The 23,015-nt window shown below is 39.7% G+C and overlaps 1 protein-coding gene across 3 annotated transcripts in view; it reads left to right on the forward strand.

Annotated features, from left to right (window-relative positions):
* PTPN21 (protein tyrosine phosphatase non-receptor type 21) overlaps positions 1–12,656 on the forward strand; it is a 71,873-nt gene extending 59,217 nt beyond the window's left edge. For 2 of the 3 annotated variants that reach the window (XM_079913956.1, XM_079913957.1), the window contains exons 14-19: positions 455–592; positions 1,461–1,682; positions 4,367–4,495; positions 4,685–4,919; positions 5,364–5,524; positions 5,740–12,656. In XM_079913956.1, the coding sequence (XP_079770082.1) occupies positions 455–592; positions 1,461–1,682; positions 4,367–4,495; positions 4,685–4,919; positions 5,364–5,524; positions 5,740–5,868 (1,014 nt within the window). In that variant the 3' untranslated portion in view covers positions 5,869–12,656. The remainder of the gene's footprint in view (positions 1–454; positions 593–1,460; positions 1,683–4,366; positions 4,496–4,684; positions 4,920–5,363; positions 5,525–5,739) is intronic. The other variant, XR_013827215.1, reaches the window with a different exon arrangement.
* Positions 12,657–23,015: the final 10,359 nt, after the last annotated feature.

Genomic DNA, 23,015 nt, shown 5'->3' on the forward strand with positions numbered 1-23,015 from the left:
GGTATTTTTTTAAAATGTATAAAAGCTTATTGCAATGAGGTGACTGCATTTAAAACCCTCTTTGTGGATTGCAGCTGATTTGTGTGTGTGTCACGGTTTGATAGGAGGAGGAGTCCTGTGAAGGAATGCTGTCTGCTTGGAGCCTCACCTTTCATTACAACAGAGCCCTGAAACCAGTTGCATTTCAAAACCTTATATCTGGAAGACTTATCAGGGCTTTGGCCTTAAAAGGAATGTCTTCCTCCTAATCTTTGTGAAACAAACGTGTGTGTGTGTGTGTGTGTGTGTGTGTGTGTGTGTGTGTGTGTGTGTGTGTGTGTGGAATGTAAGCTCTCCTGTGGTTGTTGGTTTAGGAGAACCCACCCTCTGTTAACTGTCTTCAGTCCATTGAAATCTCTTTTCAAAGGGATTGTATTTGTGTATATTTGATATATACATATAAATATTTTTGTAGGGAATGAAAAAGAGCCGAGTAGATGCAAAAAAAATTGGTCCTCTCAAACTGGCTGCCCTAAATGGACTCTCCCTGTCTCGACTGCCTCTGCCTGATGAAGGAAAGGAGGTGCCTGCCAGAGCCACGAATGATGAGAGGGTACGTACCAGACCACGGGTCTGCACGCCTGCCCTGGAACAGCTGATACAGTGTTGCAGAACTGCCTTCTTGAGATTTTACTGAATTTTCTAACACATTTGATAATTATAAATGAGTGTTAGGAATTTTGTCATCTGGCCTTCAAAACTGGGGCAAATTTATAGCTAATGTCTTAATAGATAATTTCAGGCTAAATGTTGATTTTTGTCTGTTCGTTTCTGAATACTGTTCTTTACCTTCTTCTGGCCATGAAGTTAGAGGAAATGTGCAAATGCGTACACATAGGAAGGAAAGCAGATATCGACTGCTTTCATTACATTGAAAACTTAACAGTGAACGGTTACTGAATTTTTCAAAACTTTGTGACTGAGATGTATTTGCTATGAGGTTCTATTATATCAAAATTAGACAGGCATGAATTATGCTAAGCAAAAATTAATTTGCTTACAACTGGATCCTGGAGATAGTTTCCAATAATGTTTTGTGTTTTTTATATATATTATAAAATTGCAGCATTTGTTCATAGAGGTTGGAATTGATTATCCTACTTCAGGATTTACTGTTCTCCAGGAGAATATTCCATTCTTAGGGAGTCACATAATTGACTGTAGATTTAGAGAAGATGAATTCAACGAATTGTTTTAGGCCAAGTTGACACAGAACTTTGCATCATGTTTCTCACCAATAAGATTATTTCATTTGTTCTTTTGTTGTTATGACTTGTTAAATTTAACTTTGGTTTCATCTAGAATTTTCAATATTGGGTAATACTGGACTTGAAAAAGAAAATGAGATTTCAAGTGTACGGTCAAAATGCAGCTGTGGCATGGGACTGTATTCATATTATTCCTCACTTTCTATTTTTCAGTGTAAAATTCTGGAACAGCGGTTAGAACAAGGAATGGTATTCACAGAATATGAAAGAATTCTTAAAAAGCGGCTTGTTGATGGGGAGTGCTCAACAGCACGACTCCCTGAAAATGCAGAAAGAAATCGGTTCCAAGATGTTCTTCCCTATGACGACGCCAGAGTGGAACTGGTCCCAACCAAAGAAAACAATACCGGTTACATCAACGCGTCACATATTAAGGTGAGGGGAATGCTTAGAGTGATACACAAGATGTGAAGTTTCCAGTTAAATTAGGAGAATGGTAAGAATTGTATTCATGTCTGTTTTCTAAAAACATCCTAGTTTTGAATCGTTGGGACAAACTGTACTGTAAGTTGGGAAATCCATACACCAAAGCTGGACACACAGTGTTTGATCCCTCTGTGCCCAGCATTGTTACCAGGACTCCGGGACCACTCATTTGTCTGACTTGAGAACTTTGTGCTTCTAAATCTGAGGACCTCTTTATAGCTCATAAATTCTCTCAAGTGCAACTGAATTGCTAGTTTTCCCTTATCACATACCTACATGCATTTTTATGTAAAAGAAGTGTCTGGTGTTTACCAAAGCTTTTCCTTATGGTGGTACCATCTGCACTCTTTGCATACTCTCTTAGTCATTTTTTTTTTAAGATTGTTACAAGTTTAAGTACTTCCGTGCCTCCAGCCTTTCTAGCATTCTCCCAGTTTTAAATTTATTAATTTATTTATTTTTATTTTTTAGGCCACGTCGGGTCTTAGTTGCGGCACGAGAGATCTTCGTTGAGGCATGCGGGATCTTTTGTTGTGGTGCGCCGGCTCTTCATTGTGGCGCATGGGCTTCTCTCTAGTTGGTGGCGTGCAGGTTTTCTCTTCTCTAGTTGTGGTGCATAAGCTCCAGGGCGTGTGGGCTCTGTAGTTGTGGCGCGTGGGCTTAGTTGCCCTGCAGCATATGGGATCTTAGTTCCCCGACCAGGGATCAAGCCCGCATCCCCTGCATTGGAAGGCGGATTCTTTACCACTGGACAACCAGGGAAGTCCCTCTTAATCATTTATTTTCTTTTGTAGCCATTAAATATTTTATAAGAACAATTTCTTAAAATTAATTAGTTTATTTTTGGCTGTGTTGGGTCCTCGTTGCTGCGCACAGGCTTTTCTCTAGTTGCGGCGAGCGGGGGCTACTCTTCGTTGTGGTGCGCGGGCTTCTCATTGCGGTGGCTTCTCGTTGCAGAGCAAAGGCTCTAGGAGTGCGGGCTACAGTAGTTGTGGCACGTGGGCTCTAGAGCACAGGCTCAGTAGTTCTGGCGCATGGGCTTAGTTGCTCCACAGCATATGGGATCTTCCTGGACCAGGGATCAAACCCATGTCCCCTGCATTGGCAGGCGGATTCTTAACCACTGTGCCACCAGGGAGGTCCCTCTTTTAATCATTTTTAAACATTATTTTGTTCTTAAGCAGTGCTGCTTTTTCCCTGTAAACAGTATAATGCCGTTTAACTGGGGTAACGTTACACCCATTAAAATGGAAAAAGTGATGATTCACAACAGGAAGGTGAGAAAAGCCAGATGCTCTGTCTTCTCCATGCTGGCTGGAGAGTCAGTTCGTTGTTTCGGGAAGAAGAAATTTCCTTATAGTGAGTGAATGAGTAAGTGTCTATGGGCAGGTGTTATTTTCCTTCTTTCCCACATTTTATTTAGTTTGCAAGTGATGTTTGATGAGAGCCGTTTCACACTTAAGACTTTGTAGAGGCCCAGCAGTCTGCCTGTGAAAGCCCTTGATGGTCTTTGGGAATTTGTGCACAAGCTTTTTAAACATGGGCATAAGTTATTTAAAAACTGAGCATCTCTTTGGAATAGCTGAGCCAGTCTCCCATGACTGGGTGGATGAGGGTTGAATAACATTGTGGTTCTGTGGTGGTATTTCAGAATCTTCAGAGACAGCCCGAAGAACAGTGGAAGGAGTCTGACTTCAGAATTCGTGGATCGACCACTTAGCAGTGTGGGACCTCGTTGTACTTATCTCTGAATAAGGAAGTGCTGACCTCCCCCATTTTGCTCCCCATCAGATCCTTCCTCCCTGGTTCTTGTTCGCTGTGGTGCCTGGTCACCCACCACGGGCCCAGTGGGAGGATGGGGGTGTGACTCAGGCTGCAGCCTTAAATGGGGGCATGAGTGGAAAGGGTGCGTGGCCCAGGGTTTACACTCGGGGCACTCGGAAAGCGGTTATGGTCGTCACTCAGCAGTGGGGGAGCCGAGATTTAACCCAGATTTCCTGACTACAAATCCTGTAATTATTATATTAGACTGTTTTCAAGGAGGTTAAATCCTAAGTGGAAATTTAGTATGGAGGGTGATCCTGACTCAGAAGTTCAGAGGTGAACTCCTTAGGCAGGAAGACTTTTTTCCCCTAGAAATTTGATGTTTAACTTAGGTTTTGACTCAATTGCTAGTACTTGATCCAATGTGTGTAGTACTTCACGAGGGAAAATTGTGTTTGAGATTTGGGATATGATGACGTTGATATTATTTTTATGAGAAGAACCTAACAGCAGCAATAACAATAATTTATTAAGAACCTATCATGTGCAGGGCACCATACATATTGGCTCGCTTAATCCTGACAACATGAGGGTAGGGAATATTTTTGTTGTATAGATGAAAATTGAAATTTGGAGAGCTTAAGGAAATTGCCCTAGGTCACATAGATATTATGTGAATTCATAGCGCATACGTTTATAAAGATATCAGTAATGGAAATGGCACTAATAAGGAAAAAGAATAAGATAAAAGTCTTTCTTTATTCTGCTGAATATTTCAGTTTGCTTTTTTCATGTTACCATGAACAAATGTATATACATGTATTATACACATACATATTAATTTCTTTTAAAACCTTTTCTAATTTCAGGTCTCTGTCAGTGGAATTGAATGGGATTATATTGCCACTCAGGGACCATTACAAAATACCTGTCAGGACTTTTGGCAGATGGTGTGGGAACAGGGAATTGCAATTATAGCAATGGTGACAGCAGAAGAGGTAAGTACTCATTTCTCTTAATTGATTTTCTCAGCCTCAGAAAAACAGTTTATGTTGATCATGTGTAATCTTGACTTTTAGAAAAAAGGGCAGGGTAAGGTTGCAGTTCTGAGTTTCAGACATGCTCTCTGTGAGGGGCATCCTTTGCTGGCTCTTGTATTGTGTTTTAACTGCACTTGTCTCTAACAGGAGGGTGGAAGGGAGAAGAGCTTTAGGTATTGGCCACGCCTTGGTTCCAGGCACAACACTGTCACCTATGGAAGGTTTAAGATCACCACCCGGTTCCGCACAGACTCTGGCTGCTATGCCACCACGGGCTTGAAGATGAAGCACCTTCTCACGGGGCAGGAGAGGACGGTGTGGCATCTCCAGTACACAGACTGGCCTGAGCATGGCTGTCCAGAGGACCTCAAGGGATTTTTATGTAAGTATCTTCATTCCCAGCACAGCCTTTGCCAGAGCTGTTAAATCCACCACAGAGAGGAAGACTTAAGTTCCTGAAACATTTCCTGTATTTCCTTTATGTTGTCCCATGTAAGCTGTGGGCTTGTTTTAAAATAAAAATTTCAAGTGTTTAGGAGAGGCTTAACAGAAGAGGTTTTAAAGTGTAATTTGGTAATGAGTAGAATGCCATTACTGACTCCTAGAGAGTTTCTCCTCCTTTTCATTTTGTAGATGAGAAAACGGAAGCCCAGGAGGAGTCAGGGACTTGTCCAAGATCACACTGTCAGTTAATAGTTGGGGTTGGTTAATTGGCACCTGGTGCTCTGTATCTGGAGTTTTCTCAGTCAGTGGAGATGATCTGAAAATTGTCAGTTTGATAGGCCTTAATCCCTTTGTATTTTTCTGTTTCATTGATATTTCACAGCATACCTTGAAGAGATCCAGTCTGTTCGACGCCATACAAATAGTACAAGTGAACCAAAAAGCCCCAACCCTCCGTTACTGGTCCACTGCAGTGCTGGCGTGGGACGGACTGGCGTCGTTATTTTGTCAGAGATCATGATTGCCTGTCTGGAACACAACGAGGTGCTTATTTCCCCTGCTGATGAGGGAAGAGGTGGGCTGGGCACAAGGCCAGGGAGGAGAGGGACCTAGTGACCTGACAGCTCTTTCTGAACAAACGTCCTCGGGGATTCTCTATTGAAGATGCTAATGCTCTGATTGAAGCCACATTTCTGCTAGGACGCTCGCTCCCCCCCTCAGGGTGTGCATTACCCTCATCACTGCTTCTCTCAATCTAGGTGCTGGACATCCCACGGGTGCTGGACATGCTGAGGCAACAGAGAATGATGATGGTGCAGACCCTCTGCCAGTACACTTTCGTATACCGAGTTCTCATTCAGTTCCTGAAAAGCTCAAGGCTCATATAAGCTCCCACAACTTCCTACGGGGACCCGATCATGTGAAGCGTTTACAGCGGAAAAAAAAAGTGCTTGCCGAACTCATGCTCTCTCCTCCACTCGGTGCACGCGGAATGCTACATCAGGACGTAAGTGACGGGATGCATGGTGGCACATGGAAGGAAGTATGCAGAGCACAAGGCTGAAGAGGGGGTTTAACCTGGGAAAGATGCCGAAGAGGAAGGACTTGGTTCTGAGGGCGTTGCCCTGCTCTGATCTGTCCGATTTGCAGTGCTTGCACACATTTGGAGATTGTATTTTCTAGATAATTCTCTATTTCGCTGAAGCTACGCTGGGCAATTCTGGCAATCACTAAGGCGTATAGGTTTCTATCTTAAACTAGTTTTTGATAATGGAATTTTATTTTATGACTAAAATATTTGGGGTTTTCTTATTAAGAAACAACTTTCCATGGGGATGATCCACAGATGTGAGTAGTTCCTATATAACTTTGTATTTAAAACTATGTTATTATCTTTTGTTATTTTAAAAAAATCTTGGGTACTTAACAATGTAGTTACCAAACCCCAAGCTACAAGAAGAATCTAAAAGTGTTATTTTGAAACATAGAAAACATTTTTATATTCAGAAAATTTTTTATCCTAAAAATTCTATATATTTGTACCTTCTGTATTTTCTAAACAAGAGTTCAGCTCATTAAGGTACTGAGATGAGTCAGTTAATGTACGTTAAAGTTGGGAATGAAGGCACATTATTTAAAATGTATGAAAATAATCAGATTCACTATTTTTTTCAGTATTATTCATAAACCCAAATGAGTTTGATTTTATTGGTTGAAAATGAAGTGAAAAACAGTTGCATAAGATGGTTTTAAGCACTTTTTGTTGTTGAAAACAATAAATCTGAGTTTTTAATATATGTGTTGCTTTATAGGTGAAACAGTAACCACGGACATATTGAAAGTGTTTTGGAAGAGATCAGGAATGAGTATGTAGGATGACTAGGACAAGAGTAAGTGCAGTGTACATGCAAGATGGTAAATGCAAGCTGCCTTTGTCTTTACAGAAAATGCAGTGTTATATACTCAGACTGAGATGCTGGCATGGAGAGTGGGGGGCTTGGGAAGAGTCTGGGGGCTGACCTCCCGAGGAAGGTATCCCCAGGAAATTCAGGGCCCATCACTGGCAGTGACTCGCTCTGTTTCCTTGAAGTTCTTCCACCTGCACCTCTCTTCTTTTTTTTGACAAATCAGGTTTATGTGATGATTAAAAGAAGCCTTGGGGCTTCCCTGGTGGTGCAGTGGTTGAGAGTCCTCCTGCCGATGCAGGGGACACAGGTTCGTGCCCCGGTCCGGGAAGATCCCACATGCCGCGGAGCGGCTGGGCCTGTGAGCCATGGCCGCTGAGCCTGCGCATCCGGAGCCTGTGCTCCGCAGCGGGAGAGGCCGCAACAGTGAGAGGCCCACGTACCGGAAAAAAAAAGAAGCCTTGAAGAGGCTTTATTTTCTTTTTGTTGAAAGAAGGGAAGTGTTAGTAATAGTCTTACCTCATCTCCCAAAACCACGGCCCAGACTTGCGGGGCCCCCAGAGATGACTGTGGTGTTCAAGATGTACCGGAACTTTGGCTCCTTAATCCTTTAACTTCACACCTGAGGTCAACTTTAGCTCTGCTCCCCCCAGTCCCATGTAGGCGCATCCCAGGGGGCAGGACCAGGCCAGGCTGGCATGGCCTGGTCACATGGGAGCTGAAGAGGTAAGGAAGGACGAACTGGTCCGTTTAGCTGAGCAGCCATCTCTTTCTTCCTTCTTGAGGCTGCGTCTCCACAACATAGAGTTTCTGAAATGTCAAATCCAGGATTATTTCCCCAAATTACAATATCCTAGGGATAGTTCTGATTCCCGTGTTAACTCCTAAAGCAGTTTAACTCATTATTGTCACCGCTAAGTGTGTGTCATTAGCTGTAAATCAGGATTTCCTTTATACAGTGTGTGTATCTGCCGAACTCTGACCCAGAAACCAACCACCTGAGAGGAAAATTCAGACGGTATTGATGAAAATGAATATTGAAAGTGGGCATGTTTCTCACTTGGGAACAAAGAATTGATCTTAAATCTAGAATTGTTTAAAGAACAATAGACCCAAGTGCAAATATTCAGGAAGAGCTCCTCAGGAGAATGGAATAAGAGTTTTTTATTGTAATATTTCCCATCTCCACACCATGTAGAGTACTTCTGATGCTTTTTTTCTTCTATGGTACGTTTTTTAAAAAATGCTTTTCTGTCAGGTTTAAACATTTTGAAGTGTCCCATTGACAAGAACATACTGTAAAACAAAATCTAAAGAGTAATATATGGTATGTTTGTGTTCCTGTTGTAATAATTTGATTATAAGAAAATTACTTATGAGGGCTAAATTACACTGTGTAAATGTCACTCTTAAAACTTGCATGTTTGTCATAGCTTTAAGACCCATGTAATTTTTTTGTGTCCCTTTTGAATTTTTAAACTTTTAATTAACAGTTAGTGAATATGAAAGTATTTCTGAATAAAAATAAATCTACATTACTAGACTTTGAAGTAATGTGATTTTCAAGAGCAAACTGTAGAACAATGAGGTTTCCATAGGCTCAACTATGTCTGAGTTGAGGATGTTCTGTCTGCCAGACTTACACAGTGCTTCAGTATTTTAGTGTCTTTTAGTTCGTTGATATTCTTAATTTCATATCAACATTACCCAAATATACATTTTCACAAAAAGTAGGTTATAAACCAGTGTTTTCCACTGATCATTGTTGGCATCTCTGGCATCAGTTTTCCTGATTAGTGGACTCTTTTGATAAAATACTCTAGTTGGTAGTTTGAACACAGGAAGTATTCATTTTAGAGTATGATTTGAAATGTTAATTGCAATCATTATTACATATATTCTTCTGGAACATCTACTGTGAAATATTCAGAAAACCCTAGAATTTAGCCTTTAAAACATTTTGGCAGGATTAAAACAGAAGCTGTGCTTCCTTAGAAATTCCCAGAAAGATAATGGGTTAAATGGGTTGATAAGTTAATGTTCACAACATTAAGAAAATATAAATGTCCATATTATACATAATATGAAACTTTACATGTATTAAAATATAAAGAATTACTGTTTATTGTAAATCATTTAAAAAATCAGACATTTTAAAGGAATTCTTTTAGATGTAAATTTAGGGAATTTGCTTTCCATCAAGATTTCATGTGGAATAAGCTAAACCATCTCTTTCCAGTTTAAAGTTTATTAAAATAATCTAAATTGGAGGGCGCTCTTTTTTTGAACTGAGGGATAGACATTTCAAAAATAGAGGAATAGATACTTTAGGAATTTGCCTGGGAAAACAATTCTCGAAAGAACATGAATTTTTCAAATTCCTGAGATAAGGGCTCCATTTACCCTAAGTAGCTATAATTACTTATACAAAATGAGGAAAAATCAGGAAGTCTGGTTGTTTAAGGTTTGCATGTGTTAGGGGTGGGTGGATAGAGGATTTCAGAACACATTTGAAGGGGTCCTTGGGTTGTTAAAGTGGCATAGTTTTCTATATAGTTCAGGTAGTTCCCAAATAAGAATTAATGCTCTAAAAGCTCAGATATATGTTAAATTATTGAGAGTATTGTTTACAAGGGGAAATGTTGCTATAAGTCAGTATCAACTTTCTTGGTTTGCCCTCCCAAAGCTTATTTAAACCACAGGGGCTCTGGAAGGTAGACAGTGGTGGTCACCTCCCCGTCGTCCGTACTCTAAGAAAAATACACAGCAGCTTTCCTCCCTACTGCACCCTGCTGGTGAGAGCACAAAGCATTCTCTCTGGGTCTGCTGGGCAGTGGGGACAGGGCCTCAGCAAGCAACTGGAGTCAGATTGATCCAGTGTTCCATGAGAGAATTCCACATAACGTTAACGCCCCATCATTTGCCTCAGAAACTTGAGTGGCACATGAAGAGTAAGGAACAGCATGGGATATATGATGAAGATGAGCAGGGATGCTGCCTCTGAGACTGCCTGTGAGGCGGGGCGGGGTGAAGGAGGATGAATTGGCAATGCCTCCCCGTACCTTTCCTGTTTCCGTTTACGTATCTACCTTTGGATTGTCACTGGCCTGAAATGGGAAGTAGAAGATGGATCAAGAAGGAAGTATAAGGTCTGCAGCACCCAGCTGAGGAAGCAGCAGTTCCAAGGCAAATATTCCCATGTAAAGAGTATCTCTAGGTCACATGTATATGATTAGGGCCTGGCTGCACATCATATTTCCAAAAATGTTTAAATGAAACTACTTAGTTTTAAAAAACTAGAGTAAATCTGAACTTTGTCCAATATGTTGCTGGGTTAAGAAAGGTAGTAACCATATACTTATTTTAAATTATCCTTTAATATTATAAATAAGTATAAATGAGTGATAAGAAAGGAGTAATTGTTTGAACTACCTGTAGAACTAACAGTTTGGCTAACCCACTGTTCCAAATTTTTGAAAATTACTTATTAGGTAGATATTTTGATCATTATTCCTTCCATTAAATATGACTGTGGTGTGTCATATAAAAGGACCATTTAAAATCTCGAAGATGCTTTGGCTTTGAATCTATAATATAGTGTACCCATACTGGCTATAGCAGTACATGATTCCAGTGTAATAAATCTGCAATTTTAAACTGAACTGGTAGGGGGTTTTTAAACTGTGTATGAAGACAAGTACTTAATTTTGGTTGTCACTACCGACATTTTAAGTGCTCCTGTGTAGTTTAAATTCACGCTCTAAAAGCTTGGTGAAGAAAAGCTGTACAGTATTCACTCTTAGGAACAGGTCTGTGCTACCAAAGAAATTCAGAAGCTTGGATTATCTGGGTTATCCGGAACATGAACCTGTCGATCCTCATTTTTGGGGGTAAGTTGATGAGACTAGTACAGATTTAATGGTAACTGGCTTTTCACTTCCACCTGCTCGTTTATCAGCTGAGGAAAACTGAACAAGTAAATGGGAAATACAAGTTCAATTACTCATTTTTCATAAGAGTGCAAGTATCGCAGGTCAGACTGCTATCATAAATGGTGAGACTGTCCAAACATTTTTTTCCAGAAATTTATTAGAAATCACATGAAAGTAATGGACCATTGAATGAGACAAATCTTTTGTTACTTACTTTATAGTAATATTTATTGAAATGTAATTTAATCTTAGAGTTAAGTGTCCTAAAAGGATCTAATGGTTTTGTAGTTTTACTGGAATAATACCACACTGGTTCAGTCTAACAAATAACCTTATCTAAAAAGTAAATATTCTCCAGAGGTGACAAACTTATTTCCAGACAGATTTAATAAAAACAAGATTAAAAGTAATACAAAATCTTAAGCCCACAAAACAAAAAGGTGAAATAAAAAAACAGAAGGAAAAAATGCTATAATTTGTGACACCTTTTAGATTAGTAGTGCTCTAGTGGGTTTTATTTGCATAGTTTGGTTTTGTGACCCAATAGAGGAGTTGAAGTAGTTATTGTACAGGGATGATTCTTAATGTTTTTGAAGATTTTCTGTTAGTATCAGTTTAGACTCTCCATATTAGATTTTTTTTCATTTCTATATTAAAAGTAAGCAGCTTAATTTCTTGTTGTAGAATTGAGCTATTACACAATTATCAGTGTATTCAGTTTCTAAACAACACATTGAAAATGAGGAAGATAAAAATATTTTTAGAAATATTAAGCCTTAAGAAAACTTGGTTGCACAGTAAACCTTACTCAAAAGATTGGCATTGGGCCATTAGAATATATTTTTGCTTTTTACTGTATTCTCAAGTAATTTTTTATATTAAAATATAAAACACTTAGTTTTTATCATGCAAATGTTAAATATTTTCCTATAAAAACACCTTAATGTTTCACTCTTTTGTGCTTAAAAGAGGGAGATATTTTGAATTCTAATGATGCTATTTAGTTCAGATGAAGAATTACACTGCAACAGAACATAAATTTGTTGTATATTTCTTTGTTAAAAACTGAAGCAATCCAAGCCCTACCCTATGCTAGCAAAGCATAGTTTAAAAATGAATATCTAGATAACAAGTCTATTTAAATAAAAATTCCAACAGTAAATATGACTTAATAGTCCTAAGAAACTTAAAAATTTGGAGAAAATGTTTATGAAATACATTTCCTCAGAAAGTTGCCCTATAATTCAAACAATGCACTGGGAATTCTACCTTTTTGAAATCAGGTTGTATACATAGTTCTTTAGTATTTTCTAGTTTAAAAAGCAATTTTATGTGCTACTGTCTGATGATCAATAATGTAAAAATGTATAATCAGAAGAGCTTAAATCTTCTAAACTGTCATTGGTTTATAAAAGTGTGTACATTTAATGGGCAAAAAAGTTTGAATGAATGTAATATATGTGAAATGAATATATTATAGTCTATTTTTGCCATAAAAATAAATATTGAAGCAAGATATGATTTGTGTGTGAATAGTTCAATTAAAGCTTTTTTTGTTTGTTTGTTTTGTTTTATAATTTTAGATCTGATCGCAAAGAGGCATATAATTAGTCCCATTTCCCCAGTGGGTTATTTTAAATTATGTTCCAGACAATAGATGTTTCTTTTAGTAGTTGTCAGTCTGTCGTCACACATCTCCACCATCATCAATCACTTACGAGTTAGAATGCATCTTATCAAAACAGCCAACTTCATTAATCAGGACATTTGTGGAACAATTAATATATTTGAAGAAAAAATATTTATGTACTTCCCAGCAGGTTGGCAGAGCTCCTCACACTATCATCCCTGTCGTGAAACTTATTGTTATTGGTTGAATGTCCACTTCATTTATTAGTGGGGTTGTTTCTGGACCAGCAACATTGGAAACTTGTTAGAATGCAGATTCTTGAAGTACATCCCAGGTCTGAAAATTCTGAATCAGAAGCTATGGGCATGGGACCCAGAAATCTGCCTTAACAAGGTCTCCAGATGATTCTGATATATATTAAAGTGGGAGAACTACTGCTTTAGTTATTAAAAAGCCGTAGATGTTCAATATAGACCACAACTTGGGATTCATTACATAGCCAGGCTACAATTAATAGGCACTAAGGTTTATTTAGGCAAGTTTTATTAGGTTAATGATATTTACAATTGTGGTAGACTGATGGGCCCCCAAAGATGTCCATGTTCTATTCCCCTGAAGTTGTGAATGTTATCTTACATGGCAAAAGGGACTCTGCAGATGTGATTAAATCAGGGTTCTTGAGATGAGATTGTCCTGGATTATCCATGTGGGCCCAAAGTAACCACAGGGTCTTTCTTTCTACAAGGGAGGCAGGAGGGTCACATTCAGCAGAGATGTGATGATGGAAGCAGAGGTGAGAGAGATTTAAGGATGCTAAATGGCTGGGCTTGATGATGGAGGAAGGGGCCACAAGTGAAGAAATGCAGGCAGCCTCTAAAAACTGGAAAAGGAACATTCTCCCCTAGAGCCTCCAAGAATGCAGCCCTGGCAACATCTTGATTTCGTGACTTCTGGCTTCCAGAACTGTAAGTTGGTAAATATGGGGGTTTTATTTCAAGCCACTACGTTTGTGAAACTTGTTAGAGCAGCAATAGAAAACTAATAAAAGAGTTTAAACTTCCTTGCAGGTAAAATGAAGGTCAACTCACCTTTTTAAAATATTTTTTTTTAATTTTAGTGTTTTAAATTGAGGTATACTTGACTTACAATATTGTATGTTTCAGGTGTACAACACAGTGATTCACAATTCTTAAAGGTTATACACCATTTGTAGTTATTAGAAAATACTGGCTATATTCTCTGTGCTGTACAATATATCCTTATTGCTTATCTATTTAATTTTTTTACTTATTTTTATCTTTATTTATTTAATTTTTTTTTTTTTGCAGTACGTGGGCCTCTCACTGTTGTGGCCCCTCCCGCTGCAGAGCACAGGCTCTGGACGCGCAGGCTCAGCGGCCATGGCCCATGGAACCAGCTGCTCCGTGGCATGTGGGATCCTCCTGGGCCGGGGCACGAACCCGTGTCCCTTGCATCGGCAGGCGGACTCCCAACCACTGCGCCACCAGAGAAGCCCCTTTTATTTATTTTTAAAATTATTTATTTATTTATTTGGCTGCATTGGGTCTTCATTGCTGCATGTGGGTTTTCTCTAGTTGTGGTGAGCAGGAGCTATTCTTCATTGTGGTGCACGGGCTTCTCACTGCGTGGCTTCTCCTGTTGTGGAGCGTGGGCTCTAGGTGTGCAGGCTTCAGTAGTTGTGGCTCGCGGGCTCTAGAGCACAGGCTCAGTAGTTGTGGCACAGAAGCTTAGTTGCTCCATGACGTGTGAGATCTTCCCAGACCAGGGCTCGAACCTGTGTCCCCTGCATTGGCAGGCAGATTCTTAACCACTGCACCACCAGGGAAGTCCCCACTTATCTATTTTATACCTAGTAGTTTGTACCTCTTAATCCCCTGTACCTCTTTTGCCCCTCCCCTTTCCCTCTCCCCACTGGTAACCACTAGTTTGTTCTCTATGTCTGTTTCTGTTTCCTTTTTGTTATATTCACTAGTTTGTTGTAATTTTTGATTCCACATATAAGTGATATTATACAGTATTGGTCTTTCTCTGATTTATTTCACTAAGCACAAAACCCTCCAAGTCCATCCATGTTGTTGCAGATGGGAAAATTTCATTCTTTTTATGGCTGAGTAGTATTCCATTGTGTATATATACCACATCTTCTTTATCCATTCATCTGTCGATGGACACTTAGGTTTCTTCCATAACTTGGCTATTGTAAGTAATGCTGCTATGAACATTGGAGTGCCTGTATTTTTGCAAACTAGTGTTTCATTTTCTTCCAGCATATAGCCAGCACTGGAATTGCTGGGTCATATGGTAGTTCTGTTTTAAATTTTTGAGGACCCTCCATACTGTTTTCCACAGTGGCTGCACCAATGTACATTCCCACCAACAGTGTAGGAGGGTTTCCTTTTCTCCACATTCTCACCAGCATTTCTTATTTGTGGTCTTTTTGATGATAGCCATTCTGACAGATGTGAGGTGGTATCTCATTGTGGTTTTGATTTGCATTTCTCAGATGATAAACAGTGTTGAGCATCTTTTCATGTGCCTGTTGGCCATCTGAATATCTTCTTTGGAGAAATGTCTATTCAGGTCTTCTGCCCATTTTTTAGTCAGGTTGTTTGGTTTTTTGATGTTGAGTTATATGAGCTATTTATATATTTTGGATATTAACCCCCTTATCAGTCATGTCTTTGGCAAATATTTTCTCCTATTCAGTAGGTTGACTTTTTGTTTTCTTGGTGGTTTCCTTTGCTGTGCAAAAGCTTTTAAGTTTAATTAGGTGCTATTTGTTTCTTTTTGCTCTTGTTTCCTTTGCCTTAGGAGTTAGATCCAAAAAAATATTGCTACGATTTGTGCCAAAGAATATTGTGCCTATGTTCTCTTCTAGGGGTTTTATCGTTCAGGGTCTTAAATTTATGTCTTTAATCCATTTTGAATTTATTTTTGTATATAGTATTATAAAATGTTCTAATTTCATTCTTTCACATGTAGCTGTCCAGTTTTTCCAGCACCATTTATTGAAGAGACTGTCTTTTTTCCAATATATATTGTTGCCATCTTTGTCTTAGATTAATTGACTATAAGTGTGTGGGTTTATTTCTGGGCACTCCATTCTGTTCCATTGATCTATGTATCTGTTTTGTGCCGGTACCATACAATTTATGTTAAAAAGATTTTTTTTTGAAGTATAGTTGCTCTACAATATTACATGAGTTATGGTTGTACTATATAGTGATTAACAATTTTTAAAGGTTATGCTGTTTATAGTTATTATAACATATTGGCTGTATTTCCTGTGTTGTACAATATATCCTTGTAGCTTATTTTATACCTAAGTACCATACTGTTTTGATTACTGCAGCTTTGTAGTGTAGTCTGAAGTCAGGGAGCATGATTCCTCCAGCTCTGTTCTTCTTTCTAAGGATATTTTTGGGCTGTTTATGGTCTTTTATGTTTCCATACAAATTTTAAAATTATTTGTTCTAGTTCTGTGGAAAATACCATTGGTATTTTGATAGGGATTGCATTGAATCTGTAGATTGCCTTGAGTAGCATGGTCGTTTTAACAATATTAATTCTTCCAATCCATGAACACAGTATATCTTTCCATCTGTTTGTGTTGTCTTCAATTTCTTTCATCAGTGTCTTATAGTTTTTGGAGTATGGGTCTTTTGCTTCTTTATGTAGGTTTATTCCTAGCTAGGCATTTTATTCTTTTTGATGTGGTTGCAATTGTGATTTCCATAATTTCTCTTTCTAATAGTTCATTGTTAGTGTATAGAAATGAAGCAGATTTCTGTATATTAGTTTTGTATCTTACCACTTTAATGAGTTCATTGATGAGCTCTAGTAGGTTTTTGGTGGTGTCTTTAGGGTTTTCTATGCGTAGTATCATGTCCTTTGCAAACAGTAACAATTTTACTTCTTCCTTTCCAATTTGGATTCCTTTCTTTCTTTTTTTTTTTTTTCATCTGATTCCTGTAGCTAGAACTTCCAATACTATGTTGAATAAAAGTGGCCAAAGTGGGCATCCTTGTCTTGTTCCTGGTCTTAGAGGAAATGCTTTCAGCTTTTCACCATTCAGCATGATGCTAGGTGTGTGCTTATCATATATGGCCTTTATTATGTTGCAGTATGTTCCTTCTATACCCGTTGGGTATGATGTTAGCTGTGGCCTTGTCATATATGGTCTTTATTAGGTTGAGGTATGTTGTTCCCTTTATACTCTGTTGAGTTGTTTTTTTTTTAAATCATAAATAGATGTTGAATTTGACAAAAACTTTTTCTGCATCTATCAAGATGATCATATGATTTTTTAAAAATAAATTTATTTATTTATTTTTTGGCTGTGTTGGGTCTTCGTTGCTGCGTGCGGGTTTTCTCTAGTTGTGGTGAGCGGGGGCTACTCTTCGTTGTGGTGCACGGGCTTCTCATTGCGGTGTTGTTGCAGAGCATGGGCTCTAGGCGCACAGGCTTCAGTAGTTGTGGCACGCAGGCTCCATATTTGGGGCTCGCAGGCTCTAGAGTGCAGGTTCAGTAGTTGTGGCGCCCAGGCTTAGTTGCTCTGTGGCATGTGGGATCTTACCGGACCAGGGCTTGAACCCATGTCTCCTGCATTGGCAGGTGGATTCTTAACCACTCTGTCACCAGGGAAGCCCGATGATCATACGATTTTTATTCTTCAGTATGTTAATGTGGTGTATCACATTGATAGATTTGTGGATATTGAACCAGCATACATCCATGAGATAAATCCCACTTGATCATGGTGTATGATCATTTTAACATGATGTTGGGTTCAGTTTGCCAGTATTTTGTTGAGGATTTTTGCATCTATGTTCATCAGTGATATTGGCCTGTAATTTTTTTGTGTGTGTCTGTTATCTTTGTCCTTTTTGGTATCAGGGTAATGCTGGCCTCATAGAATGAATTCAGAAGCATTCCTTCTTCTGCAATTTTTTGGGAATAGTTTGAGAAAGATAGGTGTTAGCTTTTCTCTAAGTGTTTGGTAGAGTTCACTTGTGAATCCGTCTGGTCCTGGACTTTTGTTTGTTGAGAGTTATTTTCATTACTGATTCAATTTCATTACTGGTAATTGGTCTGTTCAAATTTTCTATTTGTTCCTGGTTCAGCCTTGGGAGATTGTATATTTCTAGGAATTTGTTCATTTCTTCTAGGTTATGCATTTTATTGGCATATAGTTGTTTGTAGTAACCTCTTATGGTCTTTGTAATTCTCTGGTGTCAGTTGTAACTTCTTTTTCATTTCTAATTTTATTGATTGGGCTCTCCTTTTTTTCCCTTGAGCTTTGTTAAAGGTTTATTGATTTTGTTTTTCTTTTCAAAGAACCAGCTCTTCATTTCATTGATGTTCTCTATTGTTTTTTTTAGTCTCTCTTTCATTTATTTCTGCTCTGATCTTTATGATTTCTTTCCTTCAACTAACTTTGGATTTTGTTTGCTTTTCTTTTTCTTTTACACTGAAGGACTTACTCCTTCAGTGTAAGGTTAGGTTGTTTATTTGATATTTTTGTTTCCTGAAGTAAGTTTGTATTGCTCTAAACTTTCTTCTTTGAACTGCTTTTGCTGTGTCACATAGATTTTGGATCATTGTGTTTTCATTTGTCTTCAGGTATTTTTTGATTTCCTCAGTGATCTGTTGGTTGTTTAGTAGCATATTGTTTAGCCACCATGTGTTTGTATTTTTGCAATTTTTTTTTGTAGTTGATTTCCTGTCTCATAGCATCATGGTTGGAAAAATGCTTGATATGATTTCTATTTTCTTAAATTTACTGAGGCTTGCTTTGTGGCCTAGCATATGATCTAGCCTGGAGATGCATGTTTCATGTGCATTTGAAAAGAATGTGTATTCTGCTTTTAAAAAATATATTTATTTATTTAGGCTGTATTGGGTCTTAGTTGTGGCACATGGGACCTTTCATTGTGGCGCGTGGTCTCTTCATTGCAGTGCATGGGCTTCTGTCTAGTTTTGGTGCACGGGCTCTAGAGTGCGTAGGCTCAGTAGCTGCAGCGTGTGGGCTTAGTTGTCCTGCAGCATGTGGGATCTAAGTTCTTCAACCAGGGATCGAACTCATGTCCCTTGCATTGGAAGGTGGATTCTTAACCACTGGACCACCAGGGAAGTCCCCTGTATTCTGCTGCTTTTGGATGGGATGTTCTATATATATTATGTCCGTCTGGTTTAATGTGTTAAGGCCAGTGTTTTCCTATTGATTTTCAATGTAAGTGAAAATTGATGTAAGTGGATTGTTAAAGTTCCCTACTAGTATTGTGTTACTGTCCATTTCTTCCTTTATGTTTGTTAATACTTGCTTTATGTATGTAGGTGCTCCTATGTTGGGTGCATATATATTTACAATTGTTATATCTTCTTGTATTGATCCTTTGATTGTTATGGAATGTCTTTGTCTCTTCTAACAGTCTTTGTTTTAAAGTCTATTTTGTCTGATATAAGTATTGCTACCTGGTTTTCTTTTGATTTCCATTTGCATGGAATACCTTTTTCCACCCCCTTACTTTCAGTCTGTGTGTGTCTTTAGATTTGAAGTAAGTCTCTGCAGGAAGCATATGTATGGGTCTTGTTTTTGTATCCATCCAGGCACTCTATGTCTTTTGATTGGAGCATTTAGTCCATTGACAGTTAAAGGAATTATCGATACATATGTTTTTATTGCCATCTTGTTAATTGTTTTGGGGTTGTTTTTGTGTTTCTTTTTTGTTCATTTCTTCTTTTGTTCTCTTCTCTTGTGATTTGAATATTTCTAGTGTTGTGTTTGGATTATTTCCTCTTTTTTGGGTGTATATCTATTATAAATTTTTGGTTTGTGGTTACCATGAGGTTTATATGTATCAATCTATGTATACATATGATTGTTTTAAGTTGCTGATCTCAATTTCTTTTTTTTTTAACATCTTTATTGGAGTATAATTGCTTTACAATGGTGTGTTAGTTTCTGCTTTATAACAAAGTGAATCAGCTATACATATACATATATCCCCATATCTCTTCCCTCTTGCGTCTCCCTCCCTGCCACCCTCCCTATCCCACCCCTCTAGGTGGTCACAAAGCACCGAGCTGATCTCCCTGTGCTATGTGGCTGCTTCCCACTAGCTATCTATCTGCCTTACGTTTGGTAGTGTATATATGTCCATGCCTCTCTCTCGCTTTGTCACAGCTTACCCTTTCCCCTCCCCGTGCTCAATTTCAAATGCATTTTAACAACACTGCATTTGTATGCTCCTTCCCACATGTTACCATTTTTGATATAATACTTTACATTTAATTGTTTTGTGTATCCCCAGTGGCTTGTGACTATAGATGATTTTACTACTTTCGTTGTTTAACCTTCCTACTAGCTTTGTGTGTAGATGATTTACTACCTTTACTGTATGTTTGCCTTTACCAATGAGTTTTTTGCTTCCATAATTTTCATGTTTCTCGTTGTGGCCTTTTCGTTTTTGCTTAGAGAAATCCCTTTAATATTTCTTGTAAAGCTGGTTTGATCATGCTGATTTCATTTAGCTTTTGCTTGTCTGTAAAACTTTTGATCTCTCCATCAAATCTGAACAAGAGCCTTGCCAGGTAGGATATTCTTGGTTGTTAAGTTTTTCCCTTTCATCACTTTAAATATACACTGCCGCTTCCTTCTGGCCTGCATAGTTTCTTCTGAAAAGTCAACTGATGATAGCCTTATGGGAGTTCCCTTGTGTGTACTGAATAACTTGCTGCTTTTCCCCTGATGCTTTTAATATTCTCTCTTTACCTTTAATTTTTGCTGCTGTAATTACAATTTGCCTTGGTGTGTTTCTTTTTGGTTAATACTGTTTGGGACTCTGTGGTTCCTGGAGTTGAATGTATGTTTCCTTTCCCAGGTTAGGGAAGTTTTCAGCTATTATGTCTTCAGATGTGTTCTATGCCCCTTTCTCTCTTCTCCTTCTGGGACCCCTATAATGAGAATTTTAGTGCATGTGATGTTGTCCCAGAGGTCTCTTATTAAACTGTTCTCATTTCATTTCATTCTTTCTTCTGTCAGCATCAGTTATTTCCACTACTCTGTCTTCCAATTCACTGATCCAGTCCTCCATACCATATTTGGTCTACTGTTGATTCCTTCAAGTGTATTTTTCATTTCAGTTACTGTATTTTTCATTTATGTTTGGTTGTTCTTTATATTTTCTAATTCTTTTTAAAAAACTTCTAACTTCTCTGTGCATCCATTCTTCTTCCAAGTTCTTTGATCATCCTTATGAACATTACCCTGAATTCTTTCTCAGGTAGATTGCCTATCTCTACTTCACTTAATTCTTCTGGGGTTTTATCTTTTCCTTCATTTGTTAATGTTCCTCGGTTGCGTCATTTTGCCTAACTTGCTCTTTTTATATTTGTGTATCTGGTAGGTTGGTTATGTTTCCCGACTTTGGACAGGTGGCCTTTTGTTGCAGATGTCCTATGCCTCCTAGTAGTGCATGCCCCTCTCATCACCAGATCTATATACTCTACAGGTGCCCCCATGCGGGTCATTCTGTTGTGGCAGACTGACTACTGTGGGCATTCTGATAGGCTTGGTTGGACCCTTGTCTGGTTGGTTGCCAGGCCCTGCTTTGAGCAGAGGCTTCCAGCTACTGGGTGGCAGGCTGAGTCACGAGGTAGCTGGCTGCAGAACCTTAGGGGACCCCAGGGCTAGTGTTGGCTCACTGGTGGGCAGAAGACGGGTCCAGGAAACTCCAGGGCAGTTGCCCACCCACTGGTAGGTGAAGCCTGGTCCTGGGACTAGTACCAGTCTACTGGCAAGCAGGGTCATGTTCTGAGGTTTGGCTGCAGGCCCAGGGGTCCCAGGGCTGGTGGCTGACCACTGGTGGGTGGGCCCGTTTCTTGACACAGCTGGCTACGGTGTCTCGAGTGTCCCAAAGCTTGTTTTGGGCTACTAGTGGGCAGGGCCAGGTCTCAGCTGGTCCCAGGGCAGGTGCTGGCCTCCTGGTAGGTGGGCTGGGTCCAGAGGCTGTGGGGCTATAACTGTCCTGTGACTGGTGGGTGAGGCTGGTCCTGAGGCTAGAGCAGGATCAGTGGTGGGTGGGGTCAGGGATTCTGGTGCTGTTTCCTGCCCACTGGTGGATGGAGCTTGGTCCTGTGGTCTCTAGCTGTGGGTCCCTGGGGGTTCCAGGTCTACTGCCTTTACACTGGTGTGTGTGGCCAGGTCCTGGGCCCACCGGTGGGCAGGACTGGGTCCAGGGGCAGCTGTGGGCTCAGGGGATCTTAAGGCAGCCTATCTGCTGGTAGGTGGGGCTGTGTCCCTGCCCAGCTAGTTGTTTGGCCTGAAGTGCCTACAGGCTGGCGGGCAGGGGCAGGTTTGTGTCCTGAGGCTAATAAGCTAGAGGGAGGATGACAAAACGGTGCTGGCTGGCACCAGTGTCCAGGTGGTAGAAAAAGCTCCCCACAATGGCTGCTTTCAGTGTCTGTGTCCCCAGGGTGAGCTGCAGTTGCCTCCTGCCTCTCCAGGAGACTCTCCCGAGCAGCAGGTGTGTCTGACCCAGGGTCCGTTCAAATTACTGCTTCTTCCCTGGGTCCTGGAGCATGTGAGATTTTGTGTGTGTCTCTATTTAGGACTCTAGGACTAAATTAGAGACTTTAGGACTCCTGCAAGTAAGCCCTGCTGGCCTTCAAAGCCAAACGTTCTGGGGGTTCATCTTCCTGGTGCAGGATCCTGGGCTGGGGAGCCCGATGTGGGGTCCAGACCCCTTGCTCCTTGGGGAGAACCTCTGCAATTATAATTATTCTCCCATTTGTGGGTTGCGCACCTGGGGATATGGGACTTGACTCCACCCCTCCTACCCATCTCGTGATTCTTTCTACTCTTTAGTTGTAGTAGATCTTTTCTTGTAGGTTCTGGTATTTTTCATGGTTGTTCTGTAAATAGCTGTAATTTTGGTGTGCCCATGAGAGAAGGTGAGCTCAGGGTCTTTCTACTCTGCCATCTTGGCCCATCTCAACCCCACCGGTTTTAACATCTTGGAAGGTATGGAACACTCGCACCCAGCACTGCTAGGCATTTTTGCCTCAAAACCTGAACGTTGGTACAAGACACTTCTCAAGGCAACAAGGTTGGCTTCGGAGCAAAACTTTTCTTATCCCAATTCAAAAGCATCTTCTTCCTGGCCTTGGAATTCAACATACAGATTTGCTTTTTGGGGCTATGCCATTACCGGCGGCATCTGCTGCTTTTAAAAGTTCTGGGGAAAGTATCATGCTGGGTGGCATATTCTATCACCAAAATGTGAATCAATTTAGCAGACTGCTTTCCAGAACTATACTAGCATGTGAAGGGTGAAGAGGAATTTCCACTTCTAGGTGTAATTTATTTCACTTATAATTTCTAAAGAGCCTAAGAATTAAGCTAAGACTAACTTTGGCGTATTAAAACTAAGAGAAATCTTTGGATCATCTAATCCAAACTTTTTTAAACAAAGGCCCAGGATAAAGTAATTCATTGGCAACCACACAGCTAATTAATCCACTTGGCAAATTGTCATCTTGCCCCA

The sequence above is a fragment of the Stenella coeruleoalba genome (assembly GCF_951394435.1).
Source record: "Stenella coeruleoalba genome assembly, chromosome: 2".
Classification (NCBI taxonomy): domain Eukaryota; kingdom Metazoa; phylum Chordata; class Mammalia; order Artiodactyla; family Delphinidae; genus Stenella; species Stenella coeruleoalba.